The sequence below is a fragment of the Alexandromys fortis genome, unplaced genomic scaffold (assembly GCF_014885135.2).
Source record: "Alexandromys fortis isolate MF-2015 unplaced genomic scaffold, M_Fortis_MF-2015_v1.1 scaffold_80, whole genome shotgun sequence".
NCBI classification, from domain to species: Eukaryota; Metazoa; Chordata; class Mammalia; order Rodentia; family Cricetidae; genus Alexandromys; species Alexandromys fortis.
The window spans coordinates 6,908,414-6,931,062 of record NW_026068174.1 but is presented as its reverse complement, the minus strand read 5'-3'; the positions used below and the strand labels follow the sequence as shown (position 1 = coordinate 6,931,062).

Genomic DNA, 22,649 nt, shown 5'->3' with positions numbered 1-22,649 from the left:
AGTGGGGTCCTGTTGACAGGGGTGGGTATGGCTCAAAACGGGCATTGGCTGAATGATATTCTAGAATCTGTTGCTGGGGCCTGTGTCTTGTTCACATAGTTGGATTTCTGATCCACAGAAGCCATCCTCGTGTGTGACCCAGCTTGGCTAGCTGGAAACCATGAGAGCTCGTGGACTACATCCAGGGTGGGCCTGGTACTCAGTGCTGAAAATTCTCCGTCCTGTGAGGCTGAAGCAGGCTATGTAAGCTGCTGCTGAGAAGAGGGCTCAGGTAGCACTGTGGGGAGGAGTGCAGGCTTGAGCATCTGGCATGTGATGCCAGGCAATGGCTTCTCGGCAGGCACACACATTTCCCTGGGGTTTTGTTTTTTTTGTTTTTGTTTTTGACAGTACTATGGATTGAACCCAGGGCCTTAAGCATGCAAAACAAGCACTCTATCACCCAGCTACAGCCATAGCCCCAGTCACACACTTCTTTCTGTGGCTTTTCTGACTCTTACTTTCTTTAAGGACTATGGTGGCTTGAATGAGATATTCTCTATAATTTCAGGAAATTGAATACTTGTTCCCTGGTTGGTGGTTCTATCTGAATAGGCAAGGGTGTGGCCTTGCTGGAGGAAGTGTGTCTCAGGGAGCAGGCCTTGAAGTTTCAAAAGCCATAGGCCATGCCCAGTTTGCTCTCTGCTTCTGCTTCAAGTTGGGAGCCATCTGCTACTATTCTAGCCGCCGTGCCTTCATGCTGCCATGCCTTCTGCCAGGATGACAATGGACTCTCATCCCCCTCATAGGCCCGAATAACCCTTCCTCCTAAAAGCCATGGTGTTTCATTGCAGAAATAGAAAATTAACTAATACATGGACACTTTCATCCATTTGTGACCTATTTTTTAATCTATTACTAAAATAAAATCACTTTTGAAAATGAGTTAGTATGCAGAGGACTGTCTACATATCTTATTTACTTATTTAATGTAAAGGTTTTGTGTTCTTTCCTTGCTTGTTTTTTCAGTCAGAGCTCATAGAGCCCATGATGGCCTCAAACTTAATTTGTAGTTGGGAATAACCCTGAACTTCTCATCCTCTTGCCTTCACCTCCCAAACAGGTCCACAGGTCTGTGCCACCACACCCAGTTTCTACATATCTTAAGCATGGAAACTATTTTGTGATTCCAATTGTCTTTAATGAGATCATGAGTGAGTATAAACAGAAAGAGGCTTGAGCTATTGCCTTAAAATAGGACTGTCATCATTTTTATATCACAAAGTGGGTTCCTAAGATGGCACATAGTTGCCAATGCCCTACAGTGGCTCCCTGAGCTTAGCCGGGGGAGATGGCCATGAGGAAACAGAAACTTAAGCCCCAGCATTTTTCAGAAACTCTGTGATTCAAGGACCTTGTTCATCAGATTTCCTCTCCTCCCTAAATGGCCTGCTGCCGACAAACTGGCCTGACTGCACCAGGCACAGATCCCTCCTGGCAGGCTTGGCCCAGGGACCCTGCTCTAGAGAGGGCAGGGTCTGCTCTAAGCCTTCAGGACCCCATAAAGCCCACCTGCTCTCCTAGCTGGGCTGCTACTCTCTACTCCCACGAAACACTCACGGTTTGTCTCCTAATAATATTTTTCCTACCCATAGAGTGGTCCTCTTCAGTGGTTTTGTGGCCCTCACCTACAGAGGATTCTACCAAAGTGCCAGGACCTTAAGATGGGAAACTAGGAGCTAGAGAACATTGCAGGTTGAGGGATGGACAGATAAGTGGTACTCCTGGCCTGACTCCAGCTCTATTCTTCCACCAGAGTGGCTGCAATTCTGTTTGTATGATTATCTCTATGACTTCTGAAGTAAAATGAGCATAGCGGGAACCTTCTACAGGGACGAATCAAAGTAACTGACAGCAGAGAAATGCACATAGCTCAGTGTGGAACATATGGCGGGAATTAAAAACAAAACAAAACAATCATGTCAAGTTTGGATTCCCCATCATTTTGTTAGGAGTTTTGGAAATCATTTATTTGGCCCACGTCCCTTGTTAAAAATAACTTAACCTGAGCACAGTGGCATGTGTCTGTGGCCCCAGCTCCTTTGGAGCGGAGAGGAAAGGGTCACTAGAGACCAGAGCCAAGGATGATGATGTTCACACTTTACAGAGAAACAGTGAATGAAGTCAGGCTACCCCAGCCTCTGGTACCCAGATCCAGCTCCTTCAGGAAGGTCTTACCAGGGTTCCGTCTGTCAGGGTGCAACCGGAGAAGCGTTTTGCAAGAAACCCCTCAAAGTTAGTTGTCCTCTGAATTGCAAAAAGAAGCAATTTCACTTCAATTTCCTTGGCTCTGGCTCGCATGATTTTGGAAAGTTCTGTCCTTCAAAGTAAAGAGAGAAGACTGCCGTCAAACAGACATCTTTTATTCATTTATGACAAAGGGGCTGGAGAGATGGTTAGTCAGCTTAGAGCACTTGCTGTTCTTGCACAAGACCAGGTTCAGTTGCCAGCACCACATGGTAGCTCACAACCATCTGTAACTCCAGTTCCAAAGGAATTGATGCCCTCTTATGGCCTCCATGACACCAGACATGCACATGGGCACATATTACATGCAGGATATACATAAATCAAAAAGAAATACATATTTTAAAAAAATACATGCTCCCAGCACTTAGGAGGTAGAGGAAGGCAGATCTCTGTGAGTTCGAGGCCAGTCTGGTCTATACAGCAAGTTCCAGGGACAGCCAGGGCTACACATAGAAACCAAAAAAATAAAATATAATAAAATTTAAAATAAAATACAAAATACAAGCATGTGTATATGTGTGTGAAAGGAAATACCTTTCATTTAGGAAAAAATGTACAGGATCATTTCAAATGTTGAGGTCTATTACCAACTCAGTCAAAGCCTTGGAACTAGAAATGTACCAGTTTTCCTCCTGCAGGGGACACAGTCTAAGAACATTCCTCAGACACTTGAAACCTAGGTAGTACACAGCCCTACACATGCTATGCTTTTTCCACACATGTCTCTATGGAGGGGTTTAATTTACAAATGAGGCACAATAAGAGCATAATTTATAATAAAACAACAATTATAACAATAAACTGTAAAAAAAGTTACTTTAAAACTCATGAATTGTTTCTTTCTAGCATCAACCATGGAGAGACACAGGGAGACTATACACACCATAAATAAAAATTTTGGTGAAGTTATTTCCCAGTAAAAGTGCATCAAGATTTACAATACAAATCTGATAATGTGGTTATTACTATATTTACATCTCTATGTGTTTGTTCTCAGACACTCCCCCCCCAAAAAAAAAGACAAAAAAAAAGTTTCTGGCTGGCCTGGAACTTGTTATGTAGCCCAGGGTCTCAAACCCAGTGATCTGCCTGCCTCCGCCTCCCAAATGCTGAGATTGAAGGTGGGCACCAATATCTGATCCATTCAAATTTTCAATCACATGAAACCGTACATCAGGCCTATGAGCAGGAGACAGCTGAGAGTTACCTCGTCACATGGCAGAATTCCACTGAGATCCTCTCCGTCATGTGCCACTCCCGTGGAAACATCCGACCATACTTCTCCTCATAGTCCACAAGCTGGCGCTTCACCCAGGCATAACGTCTGTCAATTTTGTCCAGCCAGGCGACCTCATGAAGGGAGGAACAAAACCACTCAGTACTCAGAATAACAAGCAAAAACTAGGACCCAAGAAAGGCAGCCGACCTCCATCTTCCTTCCACTTAAGAGAATCTATACCATGCTATTTACTTGAACTGGATTTAGTTCTCCACCTAGGGTCCATGGCTGGCACCAGGGCTCTGAGTGCTTTTTCTGTATGGAAAGTGTTACACTCTTCTGGGGGAGAACAAGCTTTCATTGATTTCTCCGAATGGTCAGTGACTTTAAATGGTGAAGATCCTCTAGCCTGTAAAGTTAGCCTGGGGATCTGTGGCTCAGGGCACAAGGCTATCCAATAGTTAATTGTACTAGTAAAGCATAGGTCAGGAGGCTTGGCAGCATTAGTTTCTTTTTCAGTAAAATTAAATCGTTTCATATGGCCAATACTTACATCTTGGTTTTCTTGAAAAAGTACTAGATACTCTGATAGATGCTGTTTAATAAACTTTTTGATGATTTCTTGTTTGATTCTGGGGTCCAAGATATTAGCCACCAGGCATGCGTCTCTCAGGACATTGCTGGGTCCTCCTGGCCTCTGGTAAAACAAAGAGCATACACCAGTTAAATGGCAGAAGTACCTGCACCTCTCTCTCCTGGCCTGTAACAGCTGCTTCTTCCTTGTCTCTCACTGTTATTACTCCTCTTCTTGGACATCCAGTCTTGCTTCAGTAGATTGCTATCTTAGTCAACGGTTCTTCGAGAAAAGAACAGTAGCCAACCTAAAAGCCAGCCTGTGACTCAACAGTGAGACATTCAAGAAAACAGAGCCAGCAAAGATCATAGGAAATTTTACTTTCCGTGTACCAAAACCGAAATGACCTACAAAGCCAGAATGACAACAGAGATTATATTGAAGGGTCCCCAAAGTCATTGTGGCTCTCATGTACCATTTTTCCTGCTTCCAACCTTCCTAGGCTCCCTGTTGTTTTGTCTGCTTATTGCCAGCTGGCCTGCCTGCTTGCCAGCTTTGAGACAAGGCCTTGCTATGTAGCCCAGGCCGGCCTCAAACTCAGGGTCCTTCTCCTTCAGCTTGCCAAGGGCTGGGATCACAGGCATGCCCTACTATGCCCAGCTGTCATTCCTGTTCTTAAAGAGCTATAATTGCGACAAAGAGGGTGGTGGTTTTAAAAACTCACACTACATTCCAATCCACCAGACTCGTTTCACTGATGGCCAATCACCCAGACAGACTGCCAAAGGTGAAATACTGAGACACTGGTTCCCTGACCTGAAGGGTGGAGGTGGGGAAGGGCTGTAAGGATACAGCAGCTAAGAAGGGCCTTGTTTACTACCAGAGCAACTGCATCTCACTGACCTGCTGCTAATGCATCATTGAATATATGTGCTGACCAGGATCCCTATAGTACAAAGAACCCTTGGAAGCTCTTGGTTTACTACATAGCCTGGTGACTTGGCAGAAGTTACTCAGCCTCACCTGAAAAGCAATGGGCTTAAATCAGGATGAGCAGAAGTTCTTCCAAAGCCTTCCTGATTGTTTGTTTTTATCAAGTCTGTCCATCTCAATTGATGTTCAAATATCAGACAAGGTGCCTAGACCCAAACTGTTACAATGTGACCTGCTCTGCTCTGAACCTCTATTCTGCTGCCCTCTGAATACACAGAATGTTTAACTCTGGCTTCAGGATGAAAATGCTTGAGCTCACTGACAAGTCATGGACACCAAAACATAGAGGTTCAGAGGTTCAAATTTTCTCATTTACAAAAAAAAAAAAAGTTACTAAATTATCTTGGTGTCTTAGTTACTTTTCTGTTGTTGTGAAGAGACGCCATAAACAAGGCAACTCAGAGAAGAGAGAGCTGATTGGTGTTCATGGCTCCAGCATGGCAGCAGGTAGGAAGGCAGGGCACTGGAGCAGTGCTTGAGACTTTACATCCTCATTCAAAAGCAGGAGGTGAAGAGGGAGCCAGGAATGGCACAAACTTTTGAAACCACAAAACCCTCACCCAGTGGGCACATCTCCTCCAACAAGGTCACACCTCCTAATCCTTTACAACACTTCCACCAACCAGGGACCAGTATTCAAACACATGAGCCTATGGGGACCACTCTCCTTCAAACCACCACATTTGGATATTTCATTTTAAATTGTTAATTTTTTTTCTTAAGAAAGAATATTTCCTGTGTGGCCCAGACTGGCATAGAACTTGCTATATAGTCTGAGCTAACTCATGATCCTCCTGCCTCAATCTCTAGGATGCTGGCTGGCATGACAGGCACAACCACTAATCAATACTTTCAAAAAAAAGTTTTGGTTCAAATTTTCAAACCAGGATTAGTAACACAAGGCCTTTTAGAAAAATCAATAGCCTTTAAAAACGGAAAAAGAAAACTTAACAATATCCCATTAAGTAACAGTCAGAAAAGGAAGTTGGGTCGTTAAACCCTTTTAACTTCATATGCCCCCTGGGACCTGGGAGAAAGGTAGAAAGCAGGCCATAGTCGATGGGCAAACAGTAAAGACCCTTCACCCACATCCTTCTGAAACACGGTGCAATGGGATGGGGCAGCGAGCACACGAAAGCAGTTGCCTGGGAAGACTACTATTTACAACTAGCACTAGTCTAAAATAGCAGCCACCAGCCAGGCAATCAATCCCTTTTTGCTTCTGAGAACTTCGTTTTCCTCAGAGGGCCATGAGGAATAATGGCTTTCCAATCTATGCCTTTCCTGAGTTACATCAGGTGACTAAAAGATGCAGTTCTCAAAGCAAAGTGCTTCACAAATGAATATCAGATTGCTGGCAGTCAGCTGGAAAACACAAAGGCATTAAGGTTAGGAGCTGGTCGCCTACAGAAAGCAATCTATCAGAGCCAGAGCTGCCATCCCCACCTACTTCCTAATACAGAGCACAAAGGAAAAGCGATTAAGATATTTCCAGTTATTGAATTCTAGAGCAAATGCAGGAAATGCTCCTTGGCTCACTAGTGAATGTATATCCATCCCCATCTCCACCCACAGAGCCCGGTGAGGAATGCTGCTGGCCATGTGCTCGGCTTCGCTTCTGCCTTCAGCAATGCTTTCTCTTTAAACAGCTCAAATAATAGAGAAAACAAGCTTCTGCGGGCTCTGCCCTCCCCGACACATGCAAGGCATTAAGATGACATCTGCGGCAATGTGAAGGATGGAGCTAACAGCAGTTTCCCAGCACAATGGCAGCCAAGAGAGGGAAGCCTGTGTGAGATATCCACCCAACAGCTCCCAAGCGAAAGCGAAGGCCTCGCAGACACAACAGAGACAGCTCCACCACCAGCGAGCTCGAAGATCCCAGAGAAGAGGATTCCCATCGTTAAAAGTGATCTCTGGATTGTGTCATGAGAGTTACATAAGCTCCTAGACACGCCTCCCAGTTGTCTACTCACCAAACCAAAGCCAGTGTTATGTAACAATTCTAAAAAACACTGTGGTTTGAAGGCTTTTTTTTTTTTTTTAAGCACAGCTATGAGGGAAAAATGTGAGCTTATAGAGCAGATAAAATGCAAGATTTGACAAACATTAAATTAAACCAAAAGAATCCTCATTTTCTTTTCCCCAGAGGGAGGATCTCATGTAGCCCAGGCTGGCCTCAAGCTCAGTATGTAGGCAAGGATGAACTTGTGATTCTCTTGCCTCCATCTTTCTAGGGCTTAGATTACAGACATGCATCACCATACCCAATTTATGTGGGCTAGTGATCAAATTCAGGTTTCATGCGAGCTTAGGTAGGTACTCTACCCCCCAAATTACACTCCTGGGCCAAGTCCTCTTTCTGAGGCTGGAAGGACACAGATCAACGGTCAGCATTGCATCGTGATACTTAAAACAGAGTCGGCAGACAGCTGGCCTGTGCCAGCCAGCACCTCTGGGATCAAACCACGTGCATCACCACTCACACATCTCACACTACCGGATGGAGTATGAGCAGTGGAAAACCTAAAGATTGGAGGGAAAACGCAGACCAGTACCTTGGTACCCTGTGAAGGAAACGCCTCTTCAAAATCAGCCAGGATCTGCTGTCCTAGCTCAGTCTGCGCAGCCTTCACCCTGGGGGAAAAAGGGACTGTATTAACGACTGGCAACATTTTCAAATTCCTGTACACAATGGATCCACGGGGTCAGGAACTGTTAAAGTCTCTAGGACTCCGTAGGTGATCACCTGGGAAGGAAGGAAAAGAGATGTACAGCTAGGTAAGAGAGGTCACGCAGAAGCAAGAGAGGTTACACAGAAGCAGGGATACAGGCATCTCAGAATGGATTTTTTTTTTTTTTTGCAGTGCTAAGGATTGAACCTATGACCTTGAACATGAGAGGTAAGTGCTCTGCCACTGAGCTATGCTCTCAGCCCTTCAGGATACAGTTCTAGGTCACCTTTACCTACTGTGAGGTATATATGCTGAGCCTCACAAAATTTCATTTGGGGGTGGTTATACTGCAGGGAAATATTATATACCAGCACCCCAAGCAAACACAAATCTGTCAGATTACTAAAACAACTGTTTCCCATCCTACAGGCACAGAGTGGGAAGAGTGGTTCAGACTGTTTCAGAGTGACTTTATATTTGCTTCTTATATTTTAATTCAGAAACCTAATATTTAAAGCAAATAACAAAAAGAAATCTCTAAGGTGAAAGAAAAAGAGCCAGTTGATCAATAAACTATTGTTTAAGAGCAAAGGGCACCATCTGTAATCCCAGCACTGAAAAAGCCGAGGCAGGAGGGTCGCAAGTTGAAAGCCTGACCAAGGAGATGTACTTCAAGACCATGTCTCTCTCACACAGCAAAACAAGACAAGACAGGCCAAACAAGTGATGTGCATTGGATGGAGATGGAGCTTCAGGAGAATGCGAGGGAAAACGTGTAGAGGGCTGGGGTGGGCTGCTCTTGATGGATCTGCAGGACCAATGCTGGTGCTCAAGAAACAGCCAGCCAGACTGAAAGGAGAAAAGGAGAAGCAGCTAGGCTGAAACAGGAAGTGTACATCAGCAAGCACTGCCATCGTGTCCTCCTTATACCGGCCAGCTGCCTCTGCTGGTGATACCCGGCTTGTCCAGGCACAGAGCTAGAGAGCTAGGCTCCTGGGCAGCTCTGGACCTCCCTGAGCCTGACGTAAAGGTGTGCTTTGCCAAAAGCACCATGAAACAGCATGCCTCCTTGCTTGGACTCCACCCTGCAACTTCTGGATTGATTTTATAAAGTTTCTAGAAATAGTGAACAACCTAAAACCACAAGTTCTTTGGCTATTGAGGAGAACCTGGCAAGTGGCTGAGATCTTATGTTTTAACGAGAGCATAGGCATGACCCAGAACACTCAGTTTCTTCCTGTGCCATAGTTATAATCAGGCCTGATCCCAAATACTTTCCAGGGTTTTCCACTGTCTTCAAATGTTCCAAACCATTACTACAGATGAGTTTGTATTCTTTTAAGTTTGTGTTCAAGATAAGGCAATGCTGGAATCCACCCCACCCCCACCTAGAGTTGCCCAGGAGACATCTGGAAACCTCCTGAGTGTGAAGTCTTATGCGAGAGAAAAGAATGCGCTTTCATAAAACTGCTCCTCGGAGCATCTTGCCACTCCCCAGAGTGAGCCAGCAGGCTGTCTCCTGTGGGCCTGGTCACAAGGCAGAGATCCGGATGCTCATGCCCCTCTGTTCTGACCCTCTTCTTGGAATTGCAAAGACAGTACCAGTTCTTTCTTGAGGCACAGGACAAATCCTGTAGGTGGGGCCCACTGCTGACCAGATGTATGCATGGTCAGGGCCACTGACCCTCCATGAGGCTGCTGGGCTCAGCTCTGTCTCTGCTACCTCCACTCTACTCTACTACAATCCTAACCTCTATGTTCTTACAGTGGCTGGAAAGACAACCAAAGTACATATGGTCTTAGCACTGGAGTACAAAGGAAAGGTAATTCCAGGTTCCCATCTGTAATGATTTCTAATGTTTAAAGTTACCTTTGAGACTAGATAGACTTAGCTGTGCCACTAAAAAATTGCATGTAGTAAGTTACTTCCTCTAAGTGGGCCACAACTAAGAACCATTGTGAAAGGGGCTGCTTTCACAATGTTAAGAAACTGCTGCTCTTCCAGAGGACTAAAGTTGTTTCCTAGGACCCATACCAGGTGACTCACAACTGTCTGTAACTACGATTCCAGGGGAGTTGACAGTCTTTTCTGGCCTCTGAGGGCAAATATACATAAAGAGGGAGGGAGGGAGAGAGGGAGGGAGGGAGGGAGGGAGGGAGGGAGGGAGGGAGGGGGGGGGGGGGGGGGGGGGGGGGGGGGGGGGGGGGGGGGGGGGGGGGGGGGGAGAAGGGGGTGAGGATAGAGGCCTGTGCTAGAGGACTTCAGTGTATTTTCTGTACTGATAATTTCACAACAACCAGCTTACTGTTTTAGCTGGCAACAGTACTCACTTTTACAAGTGGTACCAAGAGGGATTTATCATTAACATTAGGGCAGAAAAATAAGCTTCCGCCTAAACTGTTTGCAGCCATGGTTGTCTCCCAGTGACTGAGATGATGGAGCAGCTATCCCCTGGAGACATTACTGACAAAGAGAGATCACATGCACAGATATTTTCCGGTGAGCCACAGCTTCTATAATGGTTACAGCTTATGAATGAGTCCCAAAAGGCTCCTGTGTTGAGGGCTTGGTCTTCAGGTGGTGTTACTGAGAGGTGACTGGATCATGAAGATGAACTTCACCACCGAACTAAACCACTGACAGATTCGTGGTTGATGGGGTTATTGAGAAATGATGGAGCAGGGAAATGGAGCATGGTTTGAAGAAGTCTGTCTCTGGCTGGGGTGGGCATGTCAGGTTGAGCCAGTAAAATGGGCGTGTATTTTGTTCTCAGATCCTTGGTGAGCCACCCTGCTCTACCGTGTGCTCCCTACATGATGCTCTGCCTTATCTATGTTGCCCAGAAGCATCACAGTCAGTGACCATGGACTGAAACCATGAAACAAAATAAGCCTTACTTCTTCTCTTTTCTTTTTTTGAGATAGGGTCTCCAAGTAGCCTTTGCTGGTCTGTAACTTGCTATGTATATCAGGTTGACCTCAAATTCAAAGAGATCTACCTGCCTCTGGCTCAGAGTGCTGGGACTAAAGACATGCATCACATCACTAGTCCAGCAACCATTACCTCTTTTAAGCTGCTTTTCTTTGTTACTTCCTCACAGTAATAGAAACTAACGCAACAATCAATTGTCTATACAGGATCCTAGAAATAAGCCGACAGACTCATCATCAGCCCACCAACTAATGTGCAGCAGGAAGGATTAAAAGGTCCTTCCAGCAGCTGAGTGTGGTGGCGCCCGCCTTTACTCCTGGCACTCAGGAGGCAGAGGCAGGCAGATCTCTATGAGTTTAAGGCCAGCCTGGTCTACACAGTGGGTTCCAGGACAGGCTCCAAAGCTACAGAAAAACTCTGTCTTGAAAAACAAAACAAAACAAAAAACCCAACAACAACAAAAAAGGAAGCAGTGGTGACAGAAGGACAACAAAGTAGGAAAAGTAGAGTTTTACAGAAAAGAATAGCAGGAAATAGCAGGGTATATCCATTATCTTCTGACAGTCCAGGAAATCCCCTCCATGGCCCTGAAATAAGTGGACTGACTCCCACCTGATGCCTTCACAGAATGGAAGGGATTTGTCAAACACTATAACATAATAGTGCTACCAAGACTCTCAGCCTAGAATGACAGAGACCTGGCCGGAGGCGCTGAGATCCTGTAATGTGGCCCTCGTAGCTTAATCTGAGGAGGCCCAGACAGAACTGTCAAACACTAGTCAGACCTCTCCATTCTTTTTCCCACCACATCATGTGACTTCCCAACCTGCCAGGCTTCTCTCTCAAGTAAGAGAGGTTAGACATAGCTCTGGGGGTGGGTGGGTGGGGGGAACTTAAGGGTTCCAAAGTTTTGTTTTGTTTTTATAAAGAAATGCAAGAATCTCCCATTCTTTCTTAGGAAATACTGACTGACTAGAAGCATTTGCTCTTATGGATATGCTTAAGCCAAGAGGATTTGAAATGTAAAGATATTAAAGAAAAAAATCTTTCCTTTAATACTACATAAATATCTAGGCATTTGCCAGAAGGGTAGTTGAAAGAAATAGCAAATCAAGACCCATAAACTTCATACTTCAAATGTACAGGCAAAGACTGGAGAATGCAACCCTGCATATGACTTCTGCAATTTATAGACAGAAGGCATTACACTGAGCAATGCACAGGGTCACTCAGCTTTCCTGCCTCCCTCTGAACAGCTATTTCGATTATTTCCAGATGGTTCCACCATCACTATATAAACATAAGGGAGGACAATTCACCAGAATGATGCTAAAAATAGGAAGTCTGGAGTTGGCTCCAAATGTTAGCACCTCTTTGAAAGCTGACGGCAGCGGAGCACTGCAAGCAAGCAGCTCTCACGCCGCATTCCTCTCGGAGCTGCAGACTAGGACGTGCTGCGCTGACAGACTATCACAAACACAGGTTTAAACTAAGAACAAGCTCAATGTTTGCAGGATGGATTAAAGGGCTCCTTCCCTTCAGCCCTTGCTTTAAGACATGGTTCTCAACCTGTGGGTCAAGACCCCTTCAGGGGTTGTCAAATAATCCTTTCACTGGGGTTGTTTAAGACCATTGGAAATTTACATTACAATTTATAACACTAGCAAAATTACAGTTATAAAGCTGCAATGAAAATAATTTTATGGTTGGGTCATCACAATAAGAAGAGCTGTATTAAGGGAATGTAGCATTAGGAAGGTTGAGAACCACTGTTTTAAGAAAATGTCACTCAACAGTCCTAAGTTTCTTCGAATTTATAAAACTATACCTTTGAGAAATTAAAGATTTATTTAGTCTATTATTATTGTTTGTACATGTTTTCCTTTTTTTCTTCTTTTTCTTTATTTTTGCATGTTTATCTGTGCACCAAATGCATACTTGGTGTGAGTTGCCATGTGGGTACTTGAAATTGAACCTAGGTCATCTGCAAGAGCAATAAATGCTCCTAATCACTGAGCCAACTTTCTAGCCTGAAAAAAAAAAAAAAACCAACATTTTTTTTTTCTTTTGGAAAAGTAAATAGTATACCAAGAACACAGGCAAAAAGGAAAAAGAACAAAGCAATGGAATTGTCTCAAAGTAAAGAGAGCTTGTGTGTAGCAAAGGGAAGAATCCACAAAATGAAAAGGCAGCCAAAGAATCAGGAGAAAATATTGGGAACTGTATAGCTCACTAAGGTTAGTATCCAAAATATATAAAGAGCTTGGGTATGACCAAATAAAGACAACAAATGGGGTCAGATATACTTGGCGGATGGAGTGCCTGACTAGCCAGCCGCTCCTGGGTTCAGGCTCCAGCACCTCATGACCAGGTGTGGGAGCACAGGTCTGAGTTGCAGCTCTCAGAAGGTGCTGGGGGGTGGGGGAGGATCAGAAAATCAAGATCATATTCAGTTACATAGAGAGTCTGAGGCTATCCTGGAATTTCTGAGACCCTGTCTTAAAAAAAAAAAAAGGAAGGAAGAAGGGAGGAAGGAAAGAGAGAGACAGAGACAGACAGACAGACAGACAGACAGACAGACGCAGGCAAAGACGCCAGTCAGTCATTTTAAGAAAAGGTTTCTGACACAAACCCAAGAATCTGAGTCCTACCCAAGGAACTCACACTATGGAAGAAGAGGATTGACTCCCAAAAGTTATCCTCTGGCCTCCATTGCATGCCATGACTCACAAACACCACCAACCTCAAAATAAAATAAATGTAATTCTTAAAACCAGACAAATGATCTAAATAGGCACTGTTTTCAAGGCAGACATAAAAAATCAATAGGGTATATGAAAAAAATGTCCAACATTACTTCATCTCCAGAGATGTGCAAGACAAAATCCCAAAAAAGAAGCCAATTGTGGTGCTGCATGCCTTTAATTCCAGCACTTGGGAAGCAGAGGCAAGCGGATGTCTGTGAGTTCGAGGTCAGCCCGGTTTACAAAGCAAGTTCCTGGCTGAACTACATAGAGACCCTGTTCAAAAAAACCAAAACCAGGATCTAAGCAGGAAAGAGAAAAGTACAAGATATCATGAGTAAACTGGGAACATGGGGGTCGTGGAAGAGGGTAAAAGGGGGAAGGGGAGGAAGAGAGAGGAGCAGAGAAAAATGTATATAGCACAATAAAGGCAACAAAAAAATTAGTAAATAGGAAAGAAACCAAAACCAAACAAATAAATAAGCAAATAAATAAAATTAAAACCAATGAGGGCCTGGAGAGATAGTTCAGTGGTTAAGAGCACTTGCTGCTCAGTCATGAGGACTGAGCTCAGATCCCAGCACCCATTCTGGGCAGCTCATCATTAATTCCAGTTCTAAGGGATCCAACAAGTACCCACACACGCATGTACACATACACTCACACAGACATACACACAAATAAATTTAGGAAAACCAGCCTGCTGAGATAAAGTCTCACTTATAGCAAATTCTGACCCTCCCATCTTTGCCTCCAAATCTGAGACTACAGGCCACCAGAATGACTAACCTTGAAAGGAAAAACGGTGAGTGTTGGTGAGGGTGTGGGATGGGAACACTTCAATATCACTGGCAGAGACCTTAAGTGTGAGGCTATTACAGAAAATGATATGAAGTTCTCAAAAACTCCCAAATGAATCTACCCAAAGGAGATGAAATCCGCCCTCTTTACAGATAGCTGCCCTGCCTGGTTCACAGCAATAAGTTTGTAACAGCTAAGACACAGAAACAAACGTGTCTTTTGATGGACAAATATGGGTTAAAGAACTGTGGTGTATACATGCAGTGGGATTTTATCCAGCTTTTAAAGAGCTTTTTAAAAGAAGATGCTGACATCTGCAACAACATGGATAAACCTGGAGGGCTTAAGAGTAAATGAAATAAACCAGACACAGAAAGATAAATATGGTGAGATCTCTCTTAGGTGCAGGCTCTTAAAATCTAAAGTCAAATACAGCTGCTCTCAGTGGCCACGGGCCTGCACTGCTATATCAATCTAACTATGGATCAGAAAGATTGGGGGGGGGGGGCGCTGGAAGGGCTGGGGCTATGGCTCAGTGGAAGAGCATGTGCTTAGCATCCGCAGGGCCTAGGCTACAGTAAGCACATAGTACATGTATGCTAGGTGGATGAAAGACAGAAAACAGGAACGGCAACAGATCACTCTGACACCCCAAGACTACAGCATGTTGTGCTCCCTTCCTGCTCCTCCCTACCCACTGAGAGCAGGCTTGCTTCCTCCATCCGTGGGTCCTTTCCTAAGCTCATCAAGTCTTGCTCATGGACATTCTTGGCTGTTCACATTCCCAGTCTGATATGGCAATCAGCCACCTCTAAGTGTAAAGAGGTTAGGAAGGATGAGGGAAAGGGTGGTGATTTCCCTAGCACTTTGCCAACCTATTCCGACATTCCTTAACAATCCCTGACATCTCCACTGTAAGACAGTATACCCAGCACATGCAGCAACCTCCCCTGCCTGCCTCTGCCTTCAGAGTGCTGGGATTAAAGGCATGTGCTACCACCATCCAGCCTGCCTGCCTCAAATTCTTAGAAATTATGAAAAGATTTAAACAGAAGTCAGAAGTCAGACAAGAAAGTGGGTGATAGACTAGGTAGTCTGTGGGTTTCCTGGTAGAAGAAGACTAAAGGAGAAAATAACAAAGCCTACTCAAAAATGAAAAGACAGAGACTGGAGAGATGCTCAGCAGTTAAGAGCACTTTGTTCTTCCTGCATTGAACCTGGGTTCAGTTCCCAACACCCACATGGTGGATTACAATTTCCTACACTTCCAAAGTCCTCTTCTGACCAACACAGGTACCAGGAACACACATAGTGCATACACATAGACAGAGGTAAAATACTCATACACATAAAATGAAAAAAAAAAATCTAAAACCTAAGAAAATATAAAGACAAGAAGGGAGCTCTGAAGGTAACCTCTACTTGGCTCAAATCACAGTAATGTGATTGCCAGGAGTAGTATCTGCATCCTTACCCTACATGCTCAGTCAGACACTGAACAAAACAAAGCAAAGAAAAAGATACTTCACAAGAGTCGATCATGAGTTATTGAGGAAATTAAAATTAAAGGGAGCAGGTAATGACTTTCATCTACCAGATTGAATAAAATGAAAACAAACAATACCTAATTTGGTGAGGAATGGAGAAACAGGTCCTCAAGCACTTCCAGATGGTTCTGTGTACCTATTAAGCTTTTTTTTTTTTGGAAAAAAAATGAGCTACGTTTCTTAACACTTCAAATCCATATAACCTGAGGACCTAGAATCTACTCTACTTGCACATGTGTGAAAGGAGGCATTTCTAGAGAATCAGAATAAGGAATCCAGGGATATGGAAACAGCTAACTAGCCTGGGACAAGCTTTCCTATGGCAGTCCACACACGTAACGAGGCAGTTCTACAAACACAGAGTAGTGGACAGGAGACAATCTAAAGGGAGACCCAATAAGCTGATAGCTGTTACTCCTCCCAGGAAGTGCCAGAGGATTCGAAATGAAGCTAAAGGAATTCCGACACACCTGTTTGTTCACTTTTTGTCTTTTTCTTCGTTAGTGTTTTGAAAGAGGTTCTCATCCTAAGGCCTAGGCTGGCCTCAAACTCAGGCCAGTTCTCTAGCTCAACCACCTGGGTCCTGGGGTTATAGATGTGAGCCACCCACATCTAGTTTAGACTTTTTAAATAAAAGAAAATGCATATTTATATTACTTGTATAGTTAGATAAAGAAACATAAGAGAAGAGAAATATGTAACAGGCAGGCCTGCCTAAGAGGATGGGATAATAACAGTGCTGCTAGGGGCTGCCTCCTCACAGCGCCTTTGCTTTCTGGTATTATCTCCAATAGAAAGGGCCAAAGAGACACTGAACTCACTGTCCTCTTCCTTCTTCAGGAGCCTCTTCTTCCTCCTAGGAATCTGTCTTCTCGTTGGTCCTGAATCTGAGATCAGAACTTAAGGGTGGAGGCCAGAGAGATGGCCATCAGTTAAGAGCACCTACTGCTCTTGCAGGACTCAGGCTCCATTCCCAGCACCAACGTGGTAGTTTATGAATATCTGTAATTCTAGTTCTGTGGGTTCTGTGCCTCTTTCTGACAACCATGGACACTAGGTACATGTGTATTCCACAGACATGGTATATATATACATACTTACATACATATATATGTATGTCTAACTCATAACACATAAAAAAACTCACGTACACACATAAAACACAAATAAATAACTAAAAGAAATTCTAGGGAAACCTCCAGGATGGTAAGAAGAAAGAATAAGTCCAGAAAGAAACTCATCACTGTGGTCTGAGAATCAAGCTTGGGTGACACCGCGCACTGTCTAAAAACTGCCCCGGCGTCCACCCCCCCCCCAACATGCTGCTTTCGCCACTGTGCCGTTGGCATTCCTCATATCAGAGAGAAAATGGAAGACATGGGGTTTTTCCCTCCTGAATCTCAAAGGCTTTGTGATGCCACCTGAGGCAAAGCCTTTTGGTGCATTCATCCTTACGCCCCAGCTGCCTCACTATGAGAATGCCTGAGTAGCCCATGAGAACAGGGATCCCGGTCCATAGCCTGGCTGAGGTGACAGTGAACACCAAGTGCCAGCCATAGCAGCCGATGGCTCCTTGGGTCCCGTCATCAGCTGCCTTAACTGATGGTGCATGGAGCAGACATGAATCATTACCCAAGCCTGGCCAAGTTTCATGAGCAAAATAACTGCTTTAGTCCAACAAGTTCTGTAGACGATGGAGAGCTGTGCATATTAACATACACACGAGTGGACTTTCTGACCCGGGCAGCCTCCAAAGGCGAGTTAAAGGGTATCGGAGAGTGAGCTCACGTAACATTTGAAGCTGCTTCCCAGAATAAGGGGGAAAACATGTGGAGCCATCTTTTCTTATGGAAAGAGCATTGTCTGTAAGGACATCTTACCTTTCAGAAAGCTGCCGGATCTGTGGGATTCCCATGTACTTGTGAAAGTGCTCCAGAACATTCATCACGCCCTGAAGGAGGTTGGCAACTTCTCCATACTGTCTGCGCCTGGTCATGGCTCTGCAAGGACAGAAGTTGAGAACTAGAAACCAAACACTGAAGACGCAAGATAGAGATGTGGGATGACCTTGACAGCTCTAAAACAGGCAGCAGCCAGATTTAATGAAATGTCCCAAGTGCTGGATATATATGGTGCTGAGCACTGGGGAAGGAAAAAGACAAGGACTTAACTCCAACTCTCCAGGTGACATCACTCAAGTAAGGGAGTGCCAAGTAAGCACTGAAGGAAGGTAAACTATGATAGCAGTGTAAGCTATATGCCATGGGGCACAAAGGAATGTGTTTGTTGGGTGCTCACTGAGTGGTAGGAGGGGACTCTGGGCAGACTATTGGTTTGAGCTGGCATTGTGTCAGGAGCAAGATTTTAAGGGAGTGTTGTATGTCACTGAGGATTGTGGTGCATGGTAGAACCAAGCCATTTTTCTAGAATACAAAAGGGGATGACTGTTTGTGATTCCAAGCTAACTACAATCTGCAGCTTTAAGCCAATGATAAACAATGGCACCAGAGAGGTCGGCTTGCTCTACTGCCAAGGGTAACATGAAGCTTAAGTAAAAGATGCTGATAAAACCAACAGTTATAGGCTGGCAAGAGGGTTGTGGTTAAGAGCACTGGGACCTTTCAGAGGACCCAGATTCAATTCCCAGCACCCACAGAACTCCCTAAGGAGACATGCCATCAGCCCGTTCTGGTTCCTGGTTTCTTTTTCATGGTACTTTTCTGTCAGTATTATTTTCGTGTCTTTTGTTTGTAATGTTACCTTGCTACTTCTCTTAGGAGCAGGTCAGTCAAACTCAACTTCTTCCCCTGATCTTATTTTGGAGCATTCCAGGGACTTTCAAACCCAAGCTGCTGACTTGGGGCTTATTGTCTGAAGGGGTGGAGGCATGTTTGATAAGGACATGGCAGGACTTTGGGTGCCTGACAGAGAACCTGCAGGATACTGACTGCCAGGCAGGCACTCTGTCTGCAAGCTGGTGTAACTACTGTGCTCCCCTCTCCCTTCCTTCCTGAGCCAAATTATTCACTATGGTCCAGGGTCCTTGCTGCCAGTTACTTAGCCTTAACCCTTTCCTGTTCTGGCACTGCCTTTCTTGTTTAAAGTATTAAAGGTATGCAATATTCTAGATTACTAAAGGAAATCACAAGAAGGACTTTGATAAAAGTTTTCATGTAATCTGAAAAAAAATGCAGGAAACTAAAATAGTAAAGAGAAGAGAAAGAAAAGAGAAGATTGTCTGAGTAAGAATGTCTGGCTAAACCAGAGGAGCTGAAGTAAGAACCTGAGGAGTATAGTAAGTTGTAGAAGGTCAGAGAAGGTATGAGATTTGATCATATTATGTTAATTCTGGTTGGTTTTCTTCATTAAAAAAAATAAACAATTTTTTTTTTGAGACAGGGTTTCTCTGTAGCTTTGGAGCCTATCTTGGAACTAGCTCTTGTAGACCAGCCTGGCCTTGAACTCACAGAGATCTGCCTGCCTCTGCCTCCCAAGTTCTGGGATTAAAGGCAAATGCCACCACTGCCTGGCCAGACAAACAATTTTTGTGATTGCTGTGGGACAATGATCTGTACTCTGACAATTGTATTTTAATAAAACACTGATTGGCCAGTAGCCAGGCAGGAAGTATAGGCGGGGCAACCGAGCAGGAAGTATAGGCAGGGCGACAGGAACAGAAGAATTCTGGGAAGAGGTTCAGTCTGCAGTTGTCATCCAGACACAGAGCAAGCAAGATGTGACTGCCTCGCCAAAAAAGGTACCACGTGGCTAACACAGACAAGAATAATGGGCTAATATAAGATGTAAGAAAAAGCTAATAGCCGGGCGATGGTGGCGCACGCCTTTAATCCCAGCACTTGGGAGGCAGAGGCAGGTGGATCTCTGTGAGTTCGAGACCAGCCTGGTCTACAGAGCTAGTTCCAGGACAGGCTCCAAAGCCACAGAGAAACCCTGTCTCGAAAAAAAAAAAAGCTAATAAGAAGCCTGAGCTAATAGGCCAATCAGTTTATGATTAATGTAGACCTTAAGTTTGGGACTTAATGACTGCGGGACCTGGTGGGACAGAAACCTTGGTCAACAGCTGATGAGTCACTACAAAATGTTTGTATTAGGAATGGGATCATACTTTTAAAAGAAGAGAGGGGGACAGAACACTGCTGACTGCATCCCTGTACCCTGTCTTTCTTTCTACAGGTGACTTGGAGGAGGAGTTATTTTCTATCCCACCACCTTACCCCCAGGCTCCTCAGGATGAGAGGTCCTGGAGGCCAGAGGGAGAGGAGTGGAGGAGACTCCACATATACACACACACTCTCAGAGGGAGGAGCTGCCAGCCAGGGCTGACTCCATGGTCCTTCCATTGTGCACTGTGGGCCAACCTGAGGCTAAGGGCAGGCAGCAGCTAGTCCACTGGTCCTTTGTGGGCTAACCTGAGGCTAAGGGCAGGCAGCAGCTAGTCCACTGGTCCTTTGCCACTAGCAACCTTTAAAATTAGAAATGACAAAATCCTAAGTTTTCTGAGAAGCCCACAAAGCTAGTTAACCTGATGGATTCTGTCCTTTTCATTCAGCAGACAACATGGGATAATTGTTTCCAGGGAGCCTCTGTCACCCATGGTAGATATAGCAGAGGCTAGGCATGGTATAGCCCCTCCTCCTTCCTTCTGGGGATATTCTGCCACACTTGCATTTCTGTGAAGATGGCTGGTCTGTCCACTATGACTAGGGCAGGGGAATCAGCCTGAACAGCCCCACCCCCACCAGAGGAGCTGGACTGCTAGAGGAGGAGGCTTTGAATCAGGGCTTTGTGGTAAATAACCAGCAACTTCTTTTAATACTGTTTCCAAATGTGCTAAACAGAAAGCTACAATCTTGGAAACATGGGTTTCAGGAAAAAGTGGGTTGAATGATACATCAAAGATTTGTTTACAAATGGTCTCTTTGGTTTGGTACAACTCAACCCAAGAGAAGGAGGAGCAGCTGCCAAGGCAGAAGTCCTAGGGAGTGACTGAGCTGAATCACCGTCTGACTTACTAGTCTAGATCTACCATACCAAATGACCCACTTCTCAGGGTCATTCTCATGGGCTTTCTGTGGCCTCCTCAGGTCACCTGCCCATCTTTTTTTTTCATTAAGGCAGATGTTTGCTGTCTTTTGCAGTGCTGGGAGTGGAACCCAGGACTTTGAGCGGAACCCAGGGCTTTGAACATGTCAAGTAGGCACTCTGCCACTCGGCTGTATCCATTCCCAGCTCTTTTCTTACTTAAGTTGTGAACATCAAAAGTGACTGAACACTTGTGACCAATGCTCCAAAAGTGAGGCAGTACAGTGAGGCTGGCTTGACTTGGAAGTGAATAACTCCACAAAGTCACTATCCTTCCGTGGAGCATTTCCCATGGGCCCCTGAGAAAGTTCACACTGCTCACTTACTCCAGGGAGTCGACCCCACCGGCGAGCATATGTAGGTGGTTCAGTGTCGTGATTGAGGTGGTCAGGTGGCGCTTGGCATGGTCTAACTGCTTAATATCTCGGGTGATTTCCTTCACCTAAACATTGAAAACAATAGGAAAAAAAAGGGGGAAGATAAGGAACCTGTAAACTTTCAAGCTACTGTTCAACAAAACCATACACATAAAATCATCTAAAGCAACCTCAGGTTAGTCCCTAGAGAAAATAAAATACCCTCACAATATACAATAATTTGCCCCTTTCATGCTTTGTTTGCTTATTTCTCGTTTTTAAAGATATATTTTTGGGCTAGGTGATACATGCACACCTTTAATCCCAGTACTTACAAGGCAGAGGCAGGCAGATCTCTGTGAATTCAAGGCCAGCCTGTTCTACATCGTGAGTTTCAGGACAGCCAGGGCTAGGGAGAGAGACACTGTCTTTAAGGGTGAAAAAGCAAAAAAGAAAAGATTTATTTTCCTTATTTTATGTCTATGTATGTATACTAAGGCCCACAGAGGCCACAAGAGGACACTGGGTCCCTGGAGCTGGAGTTAAGATGGCTGTGAGCAGCCTGATGTGAGTGCTGGGAACCAAACCAGGTCCCCTGCAACAGCAGCAAGTTTTTACTGCCATCTCTCCAGTCCTGAGCTTCTTTCTTTTTAGAGGCAAGGTCTTGCTAAGTAGCTCTGGCTGTCCTTGAACTTGCTATGTAAACCAGCTGGCCTTGATTTGTGGCAATCTTCCTGCCTCTGCTTCCCAAGTGCTGAGATTATAGGCATGTACCACTGTACCCAGCTCTGTCCCTTTGGTCTAGATCTACCACATGTAAATGACCCCTTTCTTAAAGTCATTCTTTTGGGCTGTGTGTGGTGGCATATGCCTATAATCCTACCTACCCACTTGAGAGGCTGAGCCATGAGATCACAAGTTCAGAAACAGCCTGCGCTACACATTGAGTTTAAGGTCAGTTTGGATTACCTGACAAAACCTGTCTCAAATGTTTTTATTTAATTTTTTTTAAATTTGGCATCTCTTCAGATTTCATACCTAGGGTCATAAAAAAATCCTCGATTAAAAGGAATTTACTTTGTTTTTGCTCCTGATGGAACATAGCATTGAGCATAGGGCAGAGCAGTCAAAGCAGTCAAGTCCAGCACATCCCTCTGACGTAAGCATGCTGCTGCCACAACAGGTGCTGGGCTCAGCTTGCTGCATTGAGGCAGTCTTTATTAATGAAGCTATAGCTTATTCCTGATCTCTAGCTCAAAAAAAGACTGGCTCATGTTGGGCTGTGGTGGCGCACGCCTTTAATCCCAGCACTCTGGAGGCAGAGGCAGGGGATCTCTGGGAACTCGAGGCCAGCCTGGTCTACAAGAGCTAGTTCCGGGACAGGCACCAAAGCTACAGAGAAACCCTGTCTCAAAA

General features: G+C 44.7%; 1 protein-coding gene across 4 annotated transcripts in view; it reads right to left on the bottom strand.

Moving 5' to 3' along the window:
- The window catches only part of Vps53 (VPS53 subunit of GARP complex), a 128,596-nt gene that overhangs the window by 60,798 nt on the left and 45,149 nt on the right, over positions 1-22,649 (bottom strand). For all 4 annotated transcript variants that reach the window (XM_050128799.1, XM_050128795.1, XM_050128798.1 and 1 more), the window contains 6 exons: positions 21,204-21,319; positions 17,655-17,774; positions 7,634-7,712; positions 4,062-4,205; positions 3,497-3,639; positions 2,218-2,359 (listed from right to left, as the gene is read on the bottom strand). In XM_050128799.1, coding sequence (XP_049984756.1) covers positions 2,218-2,359; positions 3,497-3,639; positions 4,062-4,205; positions 7,634-7,712; positions 17,655-17,774; positions 21,204-21,319 — 744 coding nt within the window. The remainder of the gene's footprint in view (positions 1-2,217; positions 2,360-3,496; positions 3,640-4,061; positions 4,206-7,633; positions 7,713-17,654; positions 17,775-21,203; positions 21,320-22,649) is intronic.